At 52.3% G+C, this 20,757-nt stretch overlaps 1 protein-coding gene across 3 annotated transcripts in view; it reads left to right on the forward strand.

The window, feature by feature from the left end:
- The window catches only part of Ttc7b (tetratricopeptide repeat domain 7B), a 245,655-nt gene extending 225,407 nt beyond the window's left edge, over positions 1-20,248 (forward strand). For all 3 annotated transcript variants that reach the window (XM_045155047.1, XM_045155048.1, XM_045155049.1), the window contains one exon: positions 19,265-20,248. In XM_045155047.1, the coding sequence (XP_045010982.1) occupies positions 19,265-19,486 (222 nt within the window). In that variant the 3' untranslated portion in view covers positions 19,487-20,248. The remainder of the gene's footprint in view (positions 1-19,264) is intronic.
- The last annotated feature ends 509 nt before the right edge of the window (positions 20,249-20,757 follow it).

Here is a 20,757-nt window from a genome sequence, read left to right on the forward strand (position 1 = left end):
TTTGGCTTTGCAGGCAAGCACCTTAACTGCTAAGCCATCTCTCCAACCCAACACTAATGCTTTGAAAGCAGAGCCACAGATGAATCAAGAAAGGGACAGCCTTGGCACTTAGAGTAGCAAAGGATGGCCTAGACTAGGCCTGAGCGCCTTGCCTTCGTGTGTCATACACATATCCTTAGATGTTTTCAGTTTGAAAAAAAAAAAAAAAAAAGCAGGTACCCAAGTCCTGCTAGCTTGGGTTAGAATTCTCTAGTAGCAGAGTATTTGTTAGTCACACTCCAGTTGACTGTGCCCAAGGTCATATCCTTGGCCCTCCCCTAGGTGATTTTCATGGGCTATGACCCCAGAGTCCTGATTGTGGTCCCCAGATGGATGACTACTCTATCTCCAAGAGAAGCATCCTTCCCCCATGCCCACAGTGTCGGGGCACTTGTGTTCCTTGCAGACGGCTCTTGTGGGCTGGGGAGGGGCTGTCTCACTGGGACCAGGGCGGTAGCAGCAGCAGGTATGATCCACCCAGCATGAAACCCCAAGGTTTCATCCAAACGTGTGGCCGTGCAGGGGTTGGATGACAGGAGGCAGAAGTGACTGGGGAGAACCAGGTAGCTGGTGCTTTCTTCCGACAGAAGCTGTGTCTCCAGATACTTTTGGAACTGCGTATTTTTAGTTTATAGCATTTTCTAGCTATTGGGCATCTGTGTCCTCCTTAAAGCAAAAAGAATGTCCCCTGAGCATGGAGTGCTGTTCTTCATCACGCAGCTCAGGCTGCCTCTTGTCTCCCCACCTTCCCACAATTACCCGAGGCCTGGACTCAGTCCACAGATATCTTCTGTTTGACTTTCGGCACTGATTGGGAGACACAGCGAGGGCTTACTTCACTGTCCCCTCGGACTGAAGTCACAGAGCCAGAAGCAGCCTGGGCTGGGACAGGCGCTGCAAAAATGCAAACCGTGGTATGGGCCCTGTTGCCATCAGGTCTTCCTTCACTGCAGCCAAAGGGAAGGATCAATGTCGTGTTTATTTCTGTGCTCTGCTTTGGAGTCCTAGATGACTAATTAAGGGCAGTACAGTTCAGGCTCTCAGTACTAATTATGATCTAAACATTTTTAAATCTAATGTGCTCTGCCCAAGGCATTTATTCTTAGGACTTTTGTTCTGTTATTCTAGTGAGGCCTGCCAGCCGGGTCCATTTGCCCCTCTGCCCCGCTACGCGCAGTTCTGGCTCAGGTCAGGCCAGGGCCTCCACTTGCCTGGGTTGGTCTGTGTTCTCACGTGCCGATCCTGATCCCCACTCAGTATTCTTGACCCTACTGCTGTCTTTTCACTCCACAGCCCTTCCTACCCCATTGCCTGCCTCAGAACCCAGGCCGGTGACATTCAGGAGGGCCCACTGGACCACTGGTTCCAACCACCTTGTGCCTGAATGTCTTGCCCATCATTAGGGCTGGTCTGAGACTCCCTATGGAAAGCTTAGTTCTATGTCAACTCTACCAGTTGTCTGAGCTGTAGACTAAAGTTAAAACTCATAGGCTGAAAGCTCACAGAAGACAGCTCCATGGGCCAGGTGGGAAAGATTGAAAGTCTCTCCCAGTGGGGGGTGGGGTCTATAATGGAAAGATGCAGGTAAAAGCCTCCAGACCCTACCCTCACCAGGGAGGTAAAGGCCCTGCAGATTTAGAATCCCATTGAGATTCCCTAATCTAAGAACCTTGTCACAGATAGGGAAGCAGAGGCCAGACAAGGGCAGGACACAGACAGAGTTACTCCTCAACAAGAGCTCTGACCGTATTAACCTTTGAGGGTACTACTGATCTTGTTGGTTGTATTATGCTCAGGTGGTTATAAGAAAAAAAAAAAACTTTACTTTTTTTAGAGTGTTAAGGGGTAAAATATCACTCAGCCTATTGTTTCCTATAAATATTAACCCTTGTCCCTGAAGTCGATGAAGCCAATATGAAAGGTTAATAGCTTTCAAACTTAGCAGTGGTTAACTAACTATATTAGCCTTTCTGCTTTCCTGAGGTTTGAAATTTTTCACCATAAAATTTAAACAACCAAGTCAGTGTGGTCAGGTTTTTATTTTGGAGAGATCACTCTGGAAGCTGTAGAGGGCAGGTGACATGGGAAACTAAGAGTCCCTAAGTTTGGTGAGGGGACTAGAGGGTGCCTTCCCCAGCAAGACAGGCACAGGAGGAGCAGCTGAAGGAAGAAGGGAGGTGGCAAGTTTCCTGGCCATACTGAAGTGGAGATCCGGGTCGGTCATGGAAGAGCTGTCTGTTGTCACGACAGCTCACACAAGACTAGGCTGAAGCCTGGGGTCTGGCAGTGGGCGATGGTGGCTCACAGAAGCTAAGGCACGAATGCCAAGAGGAAAAAAGAAAGGCAGCCCAGGATTCCTGAAGAATACTTGCACTGAAGTAGCAGGAGCAAGACGTGACTTCCTCCTGCCGATCCCCCCATTGCGGGAATTTGGGCCCAGATCCCCAGTCCCTCTCCCGTGTGTCCACGGTCCCCCTGTGTTGTCCCCTGGACTATGCAGAAGGAAGGTCTCAGTCAAAAAGATCAAAAGTGGCTTGAATTAGACATAACTTTGACACAGAGGAGCTGGGATCTCCAGGTGAATTGCCTCAGTTTATATTTCTGTGCATGGGGATGGTGACCATCCGACAAGACTGTGAGAATTAGATATGATCACACGCCTGAGCCCAAAGGATCTCAGTCGTGCCCAGTGATAAATGTCATGCCTGGGTTCTTAGGAGAAATGTGAAACGTCCGCTTTTTGTGCCTGTCACATATCAGTTACCAGGGGACAGGAAATGACCCCAAGCTGGTAACAACAGTGACTTGCTGGGAGGAATCTTGAATGTGCGCGCGTACAATGAGTCCGGGGTCCTGTCTTGCTGAGAGTTGGGTCTTGATTAGCTCCCTAATTGAAACGCTGCCCAGTGCGCTTCCAGGCGCAGCAGGCCCCGCCGGCCTGCGCAGAGGAGGGAGCCTGCGGTGCGTGGAGCTGTACTTTCTTTCTTCATAAATAAAGAAGCACAGCCTGCTGGCTACCGAAAGAAGCCAGCCCCTCCCTTGCCGGGCCCTGGGTCCCCCTGGGGTTCTCTCTCATCCTCTGAATCAGGTGGCCACATCTACACAGAGGCATGGGGATGGAACCAAAGCACAAGCGAGAGATCCCTGTGGGGATCTCCCAGAACAAGCTGGAAGCAGAATCTGCTCCTTTGCAAGGACAACATGTGTGTTTCCAGGCCTTTCAAAGCAAGGCAGGTCAATCGAGTTCTAATTGGCTCTCTAATTAGAACTCGCACAAGCTGTTAAATTCTTCACCTGCTGCCTGGCGTCTTATACAAAGGTGACAAATCCGTTTCTGCCTTTGGAATGATTAAAGAAAGCCAGCTACAGTCTCTAGCTTCCTGCTGGCAGCAGCCCTCCTCTAGCCACCCCTGCCCCCCGCTCAGACGCCCACACAACCACCAGCAAGCATGACAGGGGACACGGCTGTCTGCTAAGAAGTGGCTATGGGAAAATTGAGCTGCGTAGCTAGCAGCCTGCTGGAGGCTGGGCCGTGGTGACAGGGTGGAGGGAGGCTGGGAAGCCTGCAGCTTTCCAGGGTGCAGAGCTGTGGTGGAGCCCTGGCCTCCAAAGGGAAGCTGCATTCCCATGCTCCTGGTGGCCTCAATACTGAAGAAAATGGGATTTTTGTGTTGTGCCTCTCAACCATCAAGATGATAGTGTGGTCTGGCACTGAAATTGATGCCTGTCAGCCCTAGGTGTCACCTGATTTTCTATCATGACCTGTGTTTCTGTCATGGTCCCTCTGCCCCAGCACTAGGACCTCCTGCATTCCAGATCAGTGAGGAGACTCCCGAAGTGCATGCAGGGACCAGTTAGTCCAGTGAGGAGACTCCCAAAGTGCATGCAGGGGTCCAGTAAGTCCAGCTTCCTCTTCTCTCTCTGAGCCACTGCAATGAGCTCAAGTATGTGGTGTGAAGTCAGCCTTGGCAGGAGGACTCAGACCCTGGAAAATGGCAAGTGCTGAAAAAAATCAAGACTTTTTTTCTTTCAGTTTGCTAGCACATGACTTCACCCAGACAGGTGGCAGAAAGGGTGGTATACATGAAGAACACAGTCTGCATTTGTAATCTAGCTCTGTTATAGACTGAAGATATGTGTGACCTGACCCTGACATGTCACCTCCATCACATAAACGTGAACATGCCAACTGAGCAGGTTGCCCTCCGGGCCAGACACAGCCTTCCCCCCAGTGCCTCCCCTTCTTCTGAACAGAGTGGCTGTGAAAGTGTCGTGGAAGTACGAGATTACCCTAGAGTCCCTGGGAGACGGATGTTAGGTCCTTTCCCTTCTTGATCTTCAGAAAGGAGAGGGCTCACTTTGAACAAAGGGTCTAAGTATAACTAGGAAGTTCATCATGGAGCCGTAAGCATGGCCGGTAGGTCACTTCTGGATATGACCAGTCTGAGCTTGGAGCACAAAACAGCTCCACCTTTCCCGAGTCTGCACCCTGAAACAGCTGTCACCTTTCCTGGGTCTACACCCTGAAAGTGTCACGGTGAACAGGATGACCACAGATGTGATGAAAGTTGCCTTCATTCGCTTTTCTAGTTTTCCAGTCTCCCTCCAAGTCATGTCTAAGCCTTCAGGGACCCACACTCAGCTCCCTGTGCAGATATTGGACTTCTGAGAAGGTGGGCATAGCCATGTCAGCCACTGCCATTAGGAGACAGGAGCCACAGTGCACACCTGGCTCCTGGCTCTTCCCATCAGCATTGACTAGAGACTTCTCAGTAGACAGATCTAATCTTTTATGGGAGAGGGGTTGAATATATGCAGTGCGTTCTCGTGTGTGTGTGTGTGTGTGTGTGTGTGTGTGTGTGTGTGTGTGTGTGTGTGTGTCATGCACTGCACAGTGTAGAGGCCAGAGGAGACATCACTTGTTGTCTCTAGCACTGTGCCACCTTATTTCCCTGAGACAGAGTCTCGTACTGTACCTGGAGCTGCCGTTTGTTTCCAGGCAGATTGGCTGACCAGAGAGCCTAAGCAGTTCTCCAGTCTCCATCGCTGCTGCCACATAAGACTGGGGTCATGGGCAGCTTTCTACACGGGTGCCAGGAAATCAAACTCAGATGGTTTGGAGCCCCCACGCTCTGACAGCAAGCAGTCTCGCCCACTAAGTCATTCCCTCAGGCCCATAGCTCTGATCTTGATGCTGATTTATTCCATATTGAAGTGGAAAATGATAAGAGCTCAGTGTGTGGTAAAAAAAAAAGCGGGGGGGAGCCTGTGGGTCTCTGCTCTCATACAGAGATCCAGCACACTGGAAGCCTTCGTTTCTGCACAGCTACAGCCGGTCCCTAGGCCCCTGCTACCTCCCCAGCCTGTCCGTCGCCCCCCTCGTTCCAGCCTTGTGCCCTAGTTTGGAGCTCTAGGAAGAAAGTTTGAAAAAAATTCAAGTAGTCAGGCTGGAGAGATGGCTCAGTGGTTAACAGCAGTTCTATGCAAACATGAAGGCCAGAGAGAGCACTCAAGTTCAACCCCCAGGGTCACGTAAACAGGTAGGCATGGCCACACGCATCTGTAATCCAAGTCCTGTAGAGGAGCAGAGACCCAAGAGTCCCTGAAGCTCATGAATAAAATAAGCAAAGAAGTAAACCAGCAAGTTCCAGGATACAAGAGAGACTGTCTCTGGAACAGACCGATGGAGCGGGATACCCACTGTTTTGTTGTAGCCACTGCAGGCAAGCACATGGGGTGCCACGTGCACAAATGCATGTACATGCATGCACACACACATGCACACTCGACAAAAGAACATTCCAACAGTCAAGGTCTGTTTATAAGCAGGCTGCCTAGTTCTCTTTTCCTCTCTAAACATGCAGTTCTGCAGCAGCGGTGCGCCAGCCAGGCCTGCGTGCACCATAAGGAGAGTGCAGGGTCCAGGGCAGGCCAGCGAGGCCCCTCGCCCCTCCTCCTCAGCCAGATTTGGGGTTATGAGTTCTCTTGTTATTTTGGGAAGAGATGTTCTAAGGCTTAGCCATTTCGGAAAGTGTCTTATCATTTGTTTGTTTCTGTTGAAAACTAGAAAAAAAATTTAAAAAAAAAGCAGTTCATGCCAGACCCTGGCATGGGTAGGAAAGGTGCCGGCCACAATGACCACAGCTTCCACGGCAGGTAGTGAGTCACCCTGGGGTTGGTGTCGTAGGGAGCTGACTTGAGAAGTGAGCCTCTCCAGCTGCAGCTGAGCACCAGCTCAGGGCAGCCGGCGTCCACCTCCAGGAGGCCACCCTCCTCAGTCCCCTGTCTGCTGACCACTGGGTCTGTGGGGAGCTGTGAGCCTCACTGCACCTCACATTCTCCATCAAAGTCCAGGAGGTGTCTGGGGACATTGCACCTTGAGGCAGCCTTCAGAGATGGGTCTGGAAGCTGCCCGTCCTGGCTGAGGGGAGCAGTGGGCAAGTTTTCACACCCACACTTATTGTGGATCTTGGGCTGGGCAGAAGAGGTGGTGGGAAGAGCAAGGAGATGCCCGCATTCCATGACCACCTGTGGAGGCCTACAGTATGCCAAGAGCGGGCTAGGGGCTGGAGTGACTTGTTGTTGTGGTTGTTTACTTTTATTTATTTATTTGAAAGTGACAGAGATAGATGGAGAGAGAATGGGCACATCAGGGCCCCCAGCTACTGCAAACAAACTCCAGATGAATGTGCCATCTTGTGCATCTGGCTTACATGGGTCCTGGAGAATCGAGCCTCAAACTAGGGTCCTTAGGCTGCGCAGGCAAGTGCTTAACCACTAAGCCATCTCTCCAGCCCTGGAGTGACTTTTTGACAACACCGTGCATTGCCTGGGTTCTGCAAGTCTCTGAAGGTTAGAGGTGAATGGCCTTGGCCCTGCCTCCGAGACTTGAGGTTCCTAGTCCAACAGCTGGTGCCTCTTCCCTATTCCATTGGCTTCTTGGAACCTTGAGAATTTCCTATAAAGCCAGGAGGTTCCTGGCATTCCTAGTAAGCCCGACCTTTGTTACTGTTCAAGTTATCTGCCTGCCCCTGAGGAAGCCAAGGAAAAGTAGTGCTTCACCGACCGGGGCCATGTGGGCTGCCCTTGGCTGGGCTCACCTGCAGCCCCACCCTGTGTGGCATGGCAGCGGGACTGCCCTCTGTCCCCGGGACAAAGGTGCAGCAGCGTGGCCTCGGGCTGCTCTCCTGAGCACTCACTCACCCAGCCTCTGCTCTCCCTGGAAGGTGCTCCTTCTGAAAGCCCTCAGGCCTCAGGACAGTACACACACTGATACATAGTAGTTCTCCAAAATCTGTGCATCGGATGCGAGGTTTTTTGAGCCACAGACTGGAAACGCATGAAGCTTAGAGAGAGGAGGACTTCGCCTCGGTTGGCAGTTGCTAGTGGACTGCAGGTGGGGGAGGGTGTGTGGGCTACTCCCGGCCCTGCTTCCTGATCGGGCATTTCAGTAGGTCTTTGGAACAAGGTTTTGTGTGTTTTGTTTTAACTTTAAAAAATAAAACCACCTTTATTTATTTTACTTATTTGAGAGAGAGAATGGGTGTGCCAAGGCCTTCAGCTGCTGCAAACAAACTCCAAATGCATGAGTCACCTTGTGCCTCCAGCTTATGTGGGTCCTGGGTAATCAAACCTGGGTCCTTTGCAGGAAAGTATCATAGCCGCTAAGCCATTTCTCCAGCCCAGGAACAAGGTTTGCACATGCAGTGTTTGCTGATAGATTGAATTCAGAGAGTACCCAGAGGTGAGGCTCCCCTTCTCTCCTGAGAGCTTACATTGTGATCTGGATGTAAGATGTCCCACAAGCTCATGTGTTTGAACACTTGGTCCCCACCTGGTGGCACTGTTTGGGGAGGTTGTAGCATCTTTAGGAAGTGGCACACCTAGCTAGGAAAAATAAGTTGTTGATGGTCAGGTCAAAGCGTGAGTCAAAATGAATCCTTCCTAATGTAGGTTGCTTCTTGTCAAGTGCATGGTCACAGAGATGAGGAAAGTAATGTCTCTTGGGCCACTGGGAAGGGATTTGAGCCTTGGAGTAGAGGCCAAGGGCTAGGATGCTCACTGCAAGTCCTGGGACTCTGAGGAGCCCCTCACACGGCTCTCAGTAGCATGTGTGACTGGTTCAGCCCATGGAGAACCTGCCTTAGGAGCCCTTCTCCCACCAGGCCCCTGGGGTGGGCTGTGTACTTGTGCCCACTGCTTCTACAGCTGGCACGCCCCACCTTTGGAAGCAGAGGTTCAAGAGAGCTGTACCTCCCCTGCCAGGTGCCCACCAGCTGCGGTGGCATACCTCCTTCCAAACACCAGGGACAGCAGCTTCCCTGAGGGCAAGCAGAGCCCCAGTGGGTAATTAGCACCAAACTTTCCATTGTATGGGGAGGCACAGGCCACCCTGAGCTGCTGTTCTCTGCCTGCTGTTGTTGGTGAAGGTAGATAAAAATAAATAAATAAGTCAACCAGGGAGATGTATAAATAAGTCAACAGGAGTCTTCTGCCCATTGCCAATGGAAAAATACCAGCAAGGGCAGCCAGGTAGCACCCGCAGAACAGATTGTGCTGCCCGGGTGCAGCAGGCCTCACAGCATCAAGACTGAAGGCCTCCTTCTCTCCTGAGTACAGATCAGGCATCCCTGTGCAGCGAAGCAGAGTTGACGGCTGGGGGAGGGGAGGCTAGAGGCTAGACCATTACCAGGACTGCGTCCATTTTCAGGGTGGACAGGATTTGCAGCATCCCCACGTCTTGCTGAGGACCCCAAGGCTTCCTCCGCAGTTCTTCAGCATCTGGGGCTGGGCCAGTCTGCCCAAGCACAGAGTGCTGGGTCTCTGTCGTCTTGGGACCCTTTCCTCATTGCCTTCTAATTGGGTGCTTGGTATCTGATGGACTTTATCCTCCTGAGAGCCAGGTTCCTCCCTCAGACTCGTCAGGGGTGACCACCAATGAGGACAGCCCCTGCTCAGCTCAGGGCACCAGGCCACAGTGAGATCCACAGCAAAATCCCTTCTCGTCCCCAGCCTGCCACCCAGTGCAGGCACGCTGGCGCTGAGACACCCCCAGCACTCAATGCATGTTTGTGGCAGGAAAGAGCTAGAAATGGCTCTGACTGTAACAGGATGAACAGAGCTCCTGCCTGGAGGCACAGATACCTGGCTGCTCTCCTACTCTGTGGTCCTGACAGAGGATAGTAGGCTCTCAGCATCTACTGTACAAATACACACAGGCTTTTTTCTCATCATTATTTCCTAAATAGCAGTATGGCAACTATTTACATAGCATTTCCATTGCCTCAGGTGTTCCACATGAAGTGGGTGGGAGGACGTGCTTAAGTGATAGGCAGACGCTGTGCTGTTTTATATCAGGACGTAAACTTCTGAGGAATTTGGTACCCAAGGAGGTTCTCCCCATAGATCCTAAAGGATGCCTGTATTTTCCCTGTCCAGGCCTCTGTCTGTCCTCTTCTGTAAAATAAGGATGTTGGTCCTTTGGAATGTTTCCATGCCCTGCTCCCAACACCAAAATCACTCCTGGACACCTGCTAAGGGAGGAGCAGGCTGTGAGGCATCCCAGCCTTGGAAGCTGCTGGCACATTGGCTGTGGTCCCTCACATGAATGTCCCACAGATCCACAGTGACTGTTCTCTAAAAGCCACCACAGCCTGTGGATATTTCAGCACCAATGCTGAGAACCCCACTTCATGAAAATTAGGCTGGAGGAAGTTGAAGGCCAGCACTGAATGGACCATTGGGCTTATGGCCAGGCTGCTGGAATCCTTACTGCTAGTGTTGACTGCTGACAGCCCATCACCCTGGCACTGCTAATTACAGAATAAGCTCCCCTAGAATATTCCAAAACATCCTGAAAGAAAGCAGCTTTTAAAGATTCTGCCAGTCAAATGTCTTGCAAAAAAGAAAGAAAGAAACCTAAAAAAGAAAAAAAAAATCCTCACATTTCCCTGAGACTTAATGGTGAGTTCCCCTGAACCCGCAGAGAGGTCTCCCTTCTGAGGTACTGCTTTAAGCAGAATTCAGTGAGATGGGGAGAGTGGGTGGAGGTCTGAATTTGCTGTTTCCCTGGGAAGGAAGAAGGAGAGAAGGAGGGGCAGGCCCAAACAAGCTGTCTGGAAGTCTCTTTCAGACCCTTAAGGACCATCAGGTAGAAATGGAAGAGAACTCAGAGAACATCAGAGCACAGGAATTAGGTAAACTGGCTCATTAGGTCTCCATGGGTTGTCTTGTGTTTGGTTTCGCGTGTGTATTTGTGTGTGGCGGTGTGTGCACGTGTGTGCATGTGGAGGCCGAAGGTTGACATTGGCTATGTCCTCAGCTGCTATCCACCGTATTGACTGAAGCAGGGCTTCTAGTGTGAACCAAAGCTCACTGGCATGGCTGGTCTCGCTAGCCAGCTTGCTCCACAGACCCTCTGTCTCTACCCCCCAAATTCTGGGGTTACAGCTGGGCTGCCACGCCCCCGCAGCATTTACATGGGCGCTGGGAATCCACGCTGCAGACCTAGCACAGGTGCAGTAAACGCTTCCTCCACTCAGGGCTCCATGTGTTGAAGACACAGTCTGCGCTGCCCCCTGATGTCTGGGCTGCTGGGAAAACAGGGGCTGCAGGAGCAGGAGGCTGTCTTGGCGACAGAGGCCTAGCACCCTTGCCATTCTAAGGACCTCGGCTTCCACAGCTGACTTGCCCCTCACTTAGAAAAATACGAGGTGTTTGAAAAGTTGGGTTTTGTTTCTTCCTGGGTTTAAGGCTGGAAAAGCCTAGTCCCCAGAAGGCACATTTCTCCAAATAAAACGTTTGACCTGGAAAGGGGCCCCATAAGAGGGCAGCTCCTGCCCTCACATAACTTCAGTGAGCAGAGGTCACGGGAGTAGTGAGGGTCTCCCGAGGGTGCTAGAGGACACCAGGTTCTCTCTGCATGTGCTAGTGAGGAAAAGCCTCTAGAACTGAGTGCCTAGACCCCTCCCCTCCCCGCCCCAGGCCAAAAGCCTCCCACCCCTCCTTCGGTGCCTTGTGCCCCAAGCCCTCGAGTCTGACTGGTGGCATTCCTTATCTCGTTAGCTTGAAGGATCAAGGGAAGGAATCAGCCCATGTTTGGGTCCTGATATTCCGGCCGGGAGATAGAGGGGTGTGCAGGGCAGAGACCACAGGGACGTAATGCTGCCTAGACCGTATAGCATGGGCCCTGGCCTCCCACACTTCCTCCAGAATTCTCTTCGACACTGAAGAGGTCCTCTCTGAAGTGCAGCGGTGCAGCAGGACCCTGAAACGACCACGCGGTTGCCATTTTCCTTCCCGAGCTTCGTTGCTGCAGCCCAGGTTCCCCGAGCAGCACTCGAGCTGCCCGTGCTGCTCCGAAGGCTCACTGGCCTCATGAATGCTCTGTCCATGCCCAAGAGCCCAGAGGCCACTCAGGGATGGTGGCAGCAGCCAGGTGTTGCTAGGGAAGGAGCCACAAGCAAGCACAGAGGAGTGCCCGCTCTCTGTGACTCAATGGGTGGTTGTCAGGAAGGGTTAGGTATGGCCTTTGTGTGCACTGAGTCCAGACTGTTTAAACTGACTCAAGTCAGGAAAACCAGACCTACCCTGTCCTGGCCAAAACTTCTGACCTGCAAACAGCAAGATAGGCTCACCTGGCCCCAAGATCCTTTTCCAGGGGGGCTGACTGGTAGTGTACAAGTCCCCTCTGCAGTGTGCTCTGGGGGTGGGGGGAGAGGAACGTTGGCAGGGGAATGGACTGGGGACACTGGGCTAGGAGCTAGCCTTCCAAAGTGGCACACTTGGCCTAGATACACACACACACTTATTTGCCCCTGGCTAGTCAGTGCCATTTCTACATTCTCAACGATAAAGGAAAACAGAAAACAGCCCAGAGTTGCTGGAATCTGGGTAGAGAAGCTGCCCCTTCATTCCACCCATGGTGCTGTTTCCAGTTCCTTTTGGAGAAATCAACGGGAGCAGGGTGAACTCACCGCAGTCCCTCAGCTGCACCACAAAGTGCTCGCCCAGAGCAGACAGCACCCGAGCAGCTGGGAGCCGAAAGGCCCAGGGCAGCTCCAGGCTGTGTCCCAGAGCTGCTCCAGCACGTCCTCTTGAAGGCATTGCTTCCTGTGGCATAAGAGCGGCACTAGTTTGCTGTCAATCTGTGATTTGAAAGAAAGTTGTTTTTAAAAACACCACCATCCTGCCCGCTTCTCCCCTGCCGTGTGCCACTCCCCCTTGGCCGATCTGTGTGCCTCACTATTGCGGACTCCCAGACCAGCCGTGCCTCGGCTGTGGGGCCTGTATCCCTGGGTGATGGAGCCCACTCTTGGGGACCCTGGTAGGCTTCCAGAAAGTTTCAATCGAATGTGCACATGGCCCCTGGCAGGAAAAGCAGACAGCAGCTAGGGTCGTGGCAGTGTCCGAGTACTGCGATCACAGATGGAAGCTAGAGAACTGCCGGAGGGCTAGGACCGCCCACCAGGCCCCGAGCTGTATCGCGGCCCTGCTCTGTGTAGCCCTGAGGGGGCTTTTGTCTTCTTTGGCTCTCTGCTCCTTCAGGTACAGAGGGCACCAGGCTAGATGAGCTGCAGGGTTCTAGGGTCTCCTTGGGGAGGAGGTCAGCTCTGTAGTACAGGAGCCTACAGCCTGAGGAGAGAACACCCTCCTCGGGGCCGTTCCTGCCCCTCTGGCAGCCACCACTCTAATCTCTCCAGAAGAGGCTCCGAGTGTGCTCACGGAGACCAGCCTAGAGCCCATCTGTGGGCAGCACTGTCAGGAGCCATGCCCAGCTCCTTGTTACCATGCCTCCACGGCATCCACGGTCCCAGCCGCAACTGAGCTCGTGACTCCCCCTGTGAAGTGGCTTCTTCGGAAAGAAAGCTTTGTCACATCCCTGTGCCCACACCCCTACCCACAGGGACAAGCAGTGGCATGACTTTGAGCTCAGCAAGTGACTGGCTTTGCTCCTGCTGGCAGCTGACTTAGAGGTTGCCCAGGCCACCCTGCTTACTAGCCGCCTGCGCTGTTGGAGCCCTGGCTGCGCACTGCAGCGTTTCGGGGCTCCCCCGGTGAGTGGAAAGGTGTTCCGTCTAGCGCAGCAATTACCGCAATAAAAAAGCAGGAGAGAGGAAGATGTTAATTGCCCTTGAACTAGCCAAGTCCATTTTGTCTCATTTGAAATAACAGGTTTAATTTAATCCTTTATTTCTAATTTGGTGCATCACCAAGATCTTATTTGTACAAAACACCTGATTAGAATAATTACGAGCTTGGGGAAGCATCTGCATTTGTGTCTGATGAAAGGGACTAGCGGGGAGCTCTGCGGCGGCGCCTCTTGCTACAGGCCGGCCCCAGCTGGCTCAGAGCCACCATCTGCGTGCAGCAGGGAGAGGGCCACGCTCAGGGTGTAGCCCCTCTCTCAGCTCTGCACACTGGACACGAGGAACAGAGACCTGCAGCAGCACGTGCCCTGGAGGTGGGCGAGGGTAACCGAAAGTCCTGCCTGCCAAGTACTTGGCATGGAGCAAGGGCCTGGTGTCCTCAGACGCTGTCTCTGCTCTCTGAGGGAAGGCTTGCTTCTGGCCCACCCATGTCCATTCTGACGTGGAGGCAGGGAATTGTGGGCTCCAGGGTCATGAAGCACGTTGGTCAGGTCGAAGCCTGAGCGAGGTGTTTCCTGGCTAGGGAGGCCCAGGACTTGGCAGGCAGTGGGAGCTCAGGCAAGGAGACCCAGGCTAACTGAGGTGTGGGAGGTCAGAGGGGCTTAGTCCTGGCTGAACCCTGAGAAAGTTATGGCCAGCTGGTGATGGGAACACTTAAGTGTGAGCCTCCAGAGCGAGGGCTTTGGTGTTTGGAGGAAAGGCTGGGCCTGTTCGAGCTCTAGTCCAGGATTGCTCAAGGCCAGGGCAGGGAAAGGAAGGCTTCTCAGGATGTGGAGGGTCCTTAGTGCTGTGTCACTCCTGATGGCCACACACATCAGCTCCCTGCCAACCTTTTTGCACAACTGGAGCTTGCTGAGGTTCACCATGTGTGGCTGATTTCCCTGTTAACTTTGGCTCCCTGTGGAAGTGGGGGGAAGCCTATTGTTTTAAACAATATTTATTAGCTGGGCATGGTGGCACACATCTTTAATCCCAGGACTCAGGAGGCAGAGGTAGGAGGATCACCATGAGTTCGAGGCCACCCTGAGACTCCATAGTGAATTCCAGGGCAGCCTGGGCTAGAGTGAGACCCTACCTTGAAAAAAATATTATTTATTTATTTATTTGCAATCAGAGAGAGAAGAGAGAATGAATGTGCCAGGGCCTCCAGCCACTGCAAATGTACTCCAGAAGCATGCACCACTTTGTACATCTGGTTTATGTGGGTACTAGGGAATAAAACTGGGGTCCTTAGGCTTTGCAGGCAAGTTTTTTAACTGCTAAGCCATCCCTCCAGCCTGGGAGACCTGTTTTTCATGCCTGTTCCAATCGTGCATGGGCAGCCCCAGCAAGTCTGTGCTCTCTTCCTGGACAGCTATGAGTTTAGGAATTGATCCCACTAACCCCCTGCTCTGGAAGCCCCCAGGCCAGCTGGGAGCGGCAGCCTGTTCCTACCTCAGGAGTCAAATCCAGGTCTATGAAGGACCAGATCACTAACCACTAGGGGAACCACAGGAGCAGCCTGGCACTGAGGGTGACAGCCCTCAGTAAGGCTTTGCTGTGCAGGACTCTTGGCCAGATAGACATCCCCTGCACTGTACCCTAAAGCCCCCATGATGAGCTACACCCAGATTTGGTAGTCTGCCACATTCTAAACAACACGCCCAACCCAGGGGCCTGGGAGAAGTGCTGCCCTACTTCAGAAAGGTGGGGGCAGTGGCTTTCAGGTCTCCAAACGTCACTGGTCCACTTGCTGGCTAATAGAACACCTCAGTCTTTGGTCCCTGCAGCCACACCGCTCCTCAAGATCCCAGCAAGCCTGCATACTGGGAAGGCAGGGAGCCCTCTGGCCTGTGAGCAATTACTCAGGATGTTCCCAAGTAGCATGCTGGAGCCAGAGAATAGCTGGGCCTGAAAGAGAAGCAATTTCCCAATCAGTGCAATAAAATTGGCGGTTAGCAGTCGGGGGAAATGAAAAGGAAAACTCAGCATGGCCGGCCGGCAGGCGTCCGCTTGCTGTTGCTTGGAGGTATGTAAGTGGGTTATTGCCCAGGCGCGCTGGGGCGTGCTACCAAAGAGCCCTGCAGAGCTCTGCCTCTGCCTCAGCCTCGTGCCCACCTCTTAAAGCCACAGAGGCAGCATGGGTGGCTTGTTCCCCACCTGCAGCAAAGAGCGAGGGTGACTTGGTGCCTTCCAAGTTGACCTGACCCTTCCTCACTCATTTGCCAGAGGCATGCAATGGGTCCCTCCCCCCACCCAGAGGGCCACTCAGAACCCACTTTTCACGTGTGTTCAGTATCACATTAGGTTGCACCTTGAAGAATGAGGAGGGACCCTATTGTGACCCTTCCACATTGCTGCTGCCTGCCCGCATCTCCTGTTGTCTGCGTTGGAAGGTTCTTGGGTGGAGGTAGAGCTGGCCTGGCATCCTTCCTAGAAGAGCAAGTAGGAGCTCCGTAGATCTGATACCCGACTGCCTGGCTCTTGGAGTGGGGAAGTGACGGTGTTGGCTCGTCACGGTTCCTCCAGAGCAGATCTGGGCAGGGCAGCTCCATCCAAGGCAGAGGCCAGGAGCACCTTCATTACCCACCAGCACCCCAGATTCCATGCATAGCTCACTGCGTGCCAGAGGCAGGAAAGTCACTGGAGGGGCCATGGTTCTCTCACCTGCGAAGTTAGGGCCACCTGGTACAATGGCAGATGCCTGCGGTTGGGGTGCTCTCTGAGGTAGGGAGAGCAGGCCCTGCCTGCCCTGGTGCACAGTGCCTTAAAGGACGGCTTCGGGATCCCACCTATGCTTAGGACAACATTAGGCAGGTGACAGACACTGGGAAAGCATTTCCTGTCTGTACTGCAGAGGTGGAGAACTTGTCCCTGCAGGAAGGCCAGCCCAGGACTGAGCATGTGCCCTGGTTCTCACCCAGTCCCCTAACCCTCTGAGGAGGGTGGAGAGGCTGAGAGGAAGCTGTGTGCATTAAAACTGGCTCTCAGAGGTGGCCTGGCTCCCCTACTGCTGCTCTCCCTCTTCCCCTCCTCCTCTCTCTTCCCCCTCCTTCCCTGCTTTCTCCTCCCTTCCATCCTCTCATCCAGCAAAGCTCCCTGAACCCTGTCTCCCCAGTGCTAAGGTTCTCCCTCTGCTCCCTCCGAGCAGAGGACCTCCACCCAGCTTCTACTCTGGGGCTCTGGGCCCTTGGCTGTCGTCACCAACTCCTCCCAGAGGGTCTTGGGTGCAGGCAGCTCTGAAGTCTTGCTACCTTTCTGCCACCTTACAGGACCCATGCCCTGGGGAGGGATCAGCTCAAGCCACCCTCTGGGCCTGAGCACCACCCGCAGCAGGCACCCCCTGCTTCCTCATAGGTGCCTCCCGAGTGAACACACCCCTGTGCTCGTGCCATCAGCCGTGTGGGCTTGGGCCATGGCCTGCCATTGTCTATGCCATTGTGCCAGCCCGTTCTGCTCCTGAGCGCAGCTCGGGCCACCTCACGGGGAACACAAGCCACTAAGGGAAGACCAGGGTTTGTTGAGAAGTTGAGGGCATGACGTGAATGGCCACAGGCTGCACCATGTTCCCAGGAGGGAAGATTAGCCACCACCGTAAAGATGTCACCTTCTCCACACACAGAGATCTTGATGCAAGCGCAATTCAGCTCCCAAAGGACTAAACTAGCGTTCACCTAGAACGGTGTAGGGCAAGGTTGTTGGGAAGTACTGGAAAGCAGAGGGCAGAGAGGTAAAACCTTAGTCCTGTCAAAGCATGACTCAGAGTAGTAGACATTACCAGGATAGTTAGTGCCGGTTCCAAAGTTAGCAATTGCAGCTTATTGGACTGTAGTAGAAGGGCCATGCTTCATGTCACTTACCTACTACGTAGCAGAGGCCATACTGTATGAGCAAAGGGCAGGCAGGACTAAAAACCAGTGTGTGTGTAACACAGGAGCAGAAATCCACATCGGCCTGCCAAAGTGAAGCAGTCAGCTACTGAGAGAAAGCCCGCGCACACCAGGACCGGCCCCTGCCGCCACCACACAGTGACCCAGTGTCAGTCCTGTGCAGGGAGGACTGTCTAAGCTTCGGAGTGATCCCTTCCCCAAAACTAGTGCATTTAATTAACCAAGAACCTTTGTTCAAACCTCAAAAGTCAAAGTACAGAAAATTCAGCTAGCAGTAACTATGGTCTTTAAAAGGCTCCTGAACAAAAGCGTGGGCTCGAGCTCACCTCAGTTATTAAAGCAATACAAATAACAAGGAAGACCAGGCTGCACTTAGGACGTGAGCACAAATAAGGAGCCAAGACAGAGGGGGGAGGGCGCCCACAGACCTCCAAGGAACAGACAGGCATGCAGCATGTTGAATACCCTAGGGTCGGTCATATCTTCTTACCCAGGGCCAGTCACTTGGAGACATTTACCCTAACGAGACATCCTATGTAGCCACTGGAAAGAGCTCTGAGGAACACGAGATTCCCCAGCCCTTTGCCCTCCACCAGAACAGTCCCGCTGTGTCTTTTTATACACCGAGCAGGCTTCTCAGCAATTCATCTCTCTAAGGTTTCAGAGCCATAAAAGACTGGCCTTCCAGTTGGGTGAGATAGCACATGTTGTGATCCCAGTACTTGGGAGGCAAGCAAGATCAGCCTGGTTTACATAGCAAGACTCTGTCTCAATAATGCTAACGTAGTAAAATAAGAGTTGCAATTCTCTGGCCTAAAAGAACAAAGAAATTCTTTCTGGAAAGATGTTCACAGTGTGATGTTCAAGGGCAGAGGAGACGTCCGTGTCTGTCCACATCAAGGGGAGACTGATTATGAAGATTATGTAACCATCGGGTGAAAAATCACAAACACATCACTTATTGAGATGCAAACTTAGAAACATGTTTTTGATCAAACATTTGGGGGCAAACACATATACCCCAACTAAAACAGCAAAATGACAACTGTGCATGGCAAAGTAGGGACATTGACATCAAGAACTTGATTAGAGCAGGAGGCTGTGAGTGACCACTAAGACTACTGCCACCGATGACTGATGTCCTTCGTATACAGGCAGTTGTCCACCGACACATGGCACACTAGCCGCACTGGGTCCCTATAGACCATGGCCTACTAATGGGCTGGTTTCAATGAGTTTTCAGATAAATTGTGAAATTGCCCTCTGGCTGGTGGGTTGGTTTTAGTTTGGGGGTTTTATTTTTAGTTTTGAGTGTGTGTGTGTGTGTACATGTGTGTATGGGGCATGCATGTGTGTGTGTGTGTGTGTGTGTGTGTGTGTGTGTGAGGAGGCTAGAGAACAACCTCGGGTGTTCTCAGGAAAGCCATCCACCTCCTTTTTTTTTTTTTGAGACAAGGTCTCTTACTGCCCTTATACTGACCAGTTGGGCTAGACTGGCTGGCCAGCGAGCCCCATGAATCTACCCCAGCACTTGGATTAGAAGTGCATGCCACCATTCCTGACTTTTTTAAAAATTTATTTTATTTTATTTATTTGAGAGTGTCAGGCAGAGAGAGAAAGCGGCAGATAGATAAAGAATGGGTGCACCAGGGCCTCCAGCCACTGCAAACGAACTCCAGACATGTGCGCCCCCTTGTGCATCTGGCTAATGTGGGTCCTGGGGAATCGAGCCTCGAACGGGGTCCTTAGGCTTCACAAGCAAGTGCTTAACCACTAAGCCATCTCTCCACCCCTGCTCCCCCTTTTTTTAACATGGATTCTGGAAGTCAAACTCAGGTTCTTAGGCTGACTAAGCTATTTCCCCTGCCCTGGTATTTGGTTTTGTCTTGTTTTGTTTTATTTTTGAGACAAGGTCTCACTCTGTAACCCAAGGTAGCCTAGAACTTACTGTTCTCCTTCCTTGACCTCCCAGTTGCTGTGAGCCACCATACCTGGCTGAAATTGCCGTTTTTATAGTTTAAATATGGCTGTACTTCAGCAGTTTCATATACCTTTAGCAACAGTTTTGAGTATTTCGCCGAATTAGTTGAGAACTTGCTATGTGCCCAGCCAAGAGGAGGCTCCTTCCCACCTCCATGGACTTTACTGAGAACTCAAGGAACACGTAGGTGCGCAGAACTTGAGTACCTGTCTGTCTGTCTCCCGCAGGCCTTGATCCTTCACCAGCTGGGCCGTGACAGTCTGGCTGAAAAGATCCTCCGGGATGCAGTGCAGGTGAACTCCACAGCCCACGAGGTCTGGAATGGGCTGGGGGAGGTCCTCCAAGCTCAGGGCAACGGTGCGGCCGCCACAGAGTGTTTCCTGACCGCCTTGGAGCTGGAGGCCAGCAGCCCTGCTGTGCCCTTCACTACCATCCCCCGCGTGCTCTGAGTGGACCAGCCGTCTCGCCTGCCACACAGATCCAGTATGCCCCAGCTGGCCATCCTGTCACCCAGGGGGTGAATCGGCCACACCGAGGCCCTGTCTGGATGTTTGACCAACAGTGCGCCAACCATACCGACCTGAACCATCGCTCTCCCCTTGCGCATTTACTCCCCTCGTTGTTTTTGCCATGATAGTTTCTGAACCTACAGTCATTCAAAATGGATTATGTGCCATATTCAGTTAGTTGACATCTGAGTTTTAAGTCAATAATTATGGACTTCATCAGCGAATATAGAAGAATATATTCACAGTTAAAATTCAGTGGCAGAACAGATTATTTTTATCAGTGCTGTAAAGAAAACAACTGCCCTGTCCTCCGTCCCCCCCACCGCTCCTGCCCACCTCAGCCCAGAATCAAATGTGAATTTTCTGTTTCCCACCTCAGTGCTCGTCCATGCCAGGACACCAGCTGACAACCTCTCGGTGTTATTGTCAATAATTGTACCGTGTGATGAATTCCTGTTCCTCCTCACTTAGAACAAAGCCTGAGTCTAAGAATATTTATATTTTACCAATATATGCCTGTTACAAGAGAAGGAAATATGAGTTATTTAAGTTTAACTTTTTTATGTGAATTCAGAGTTTATTTATCGATGGAAATATGTACAAAGAAGCTTCAAATGGAATATTTACCGACATTCCTTATACATGACAGACACTTGGCTAAACAGGAAGATGATGTTAATAAAAAAATGATTTTTAAATGGACCCCTGGCTCATGTCTTTCACAATAGATGGCAGACCTGAGGAAGGCTGTGGCCTGGCTGCTGGGGTGAGGAGCTGTCTGGCTCTAGAACCTGCTCTGAGGGTTGGTCCGAGTCCGAGGAGGGCCCCACAATGTCCTGTGCAGAGACCAGTGGCCCTGGGTGGGCTCCATCGTCCATCTCTGTGAGCATATGACATGACTCCTCCTCAGTGGCTCACTTCCTCACTCATATACCGATAACACTCCTTGAGGTACATTGTGTTTCCTGGGTTCTCGCAACCCAAATCTTCTCTTTGCGTTAAGCATCCTGATTTTTAGCTTCAGGAATTCACCGTTTCCCATTCTCCCCACATTGTCCACATGGGGCAGGTACCCAAGCCTGGCCAATCAGCACTGGGCACTCACTGTCGCCAGAGGCAGGACCGGGCATGTGACTTGGCAGTCCAATCAGAGAGGAAGGGTGAAACCTCAGAGATAAGGCTGGAACAGCCATAGCCCTCCCGCTACCCTG

This window comes from Jaculus jaculus, chromosome 7 (genome assembly GCF_020740685.1).
Source record: "Jaculus jaculus isolate mJacJac1 chromosome 7, mJacJac1.mat.Y.cur, whole genome shotgun sequence".
NCBI classification, from domain to species: Eukaryota; Metazoa; Chordata; class Mammalia; order Rodentia; family Dipodidae; genus Jaculus; species Jaculus jaculus.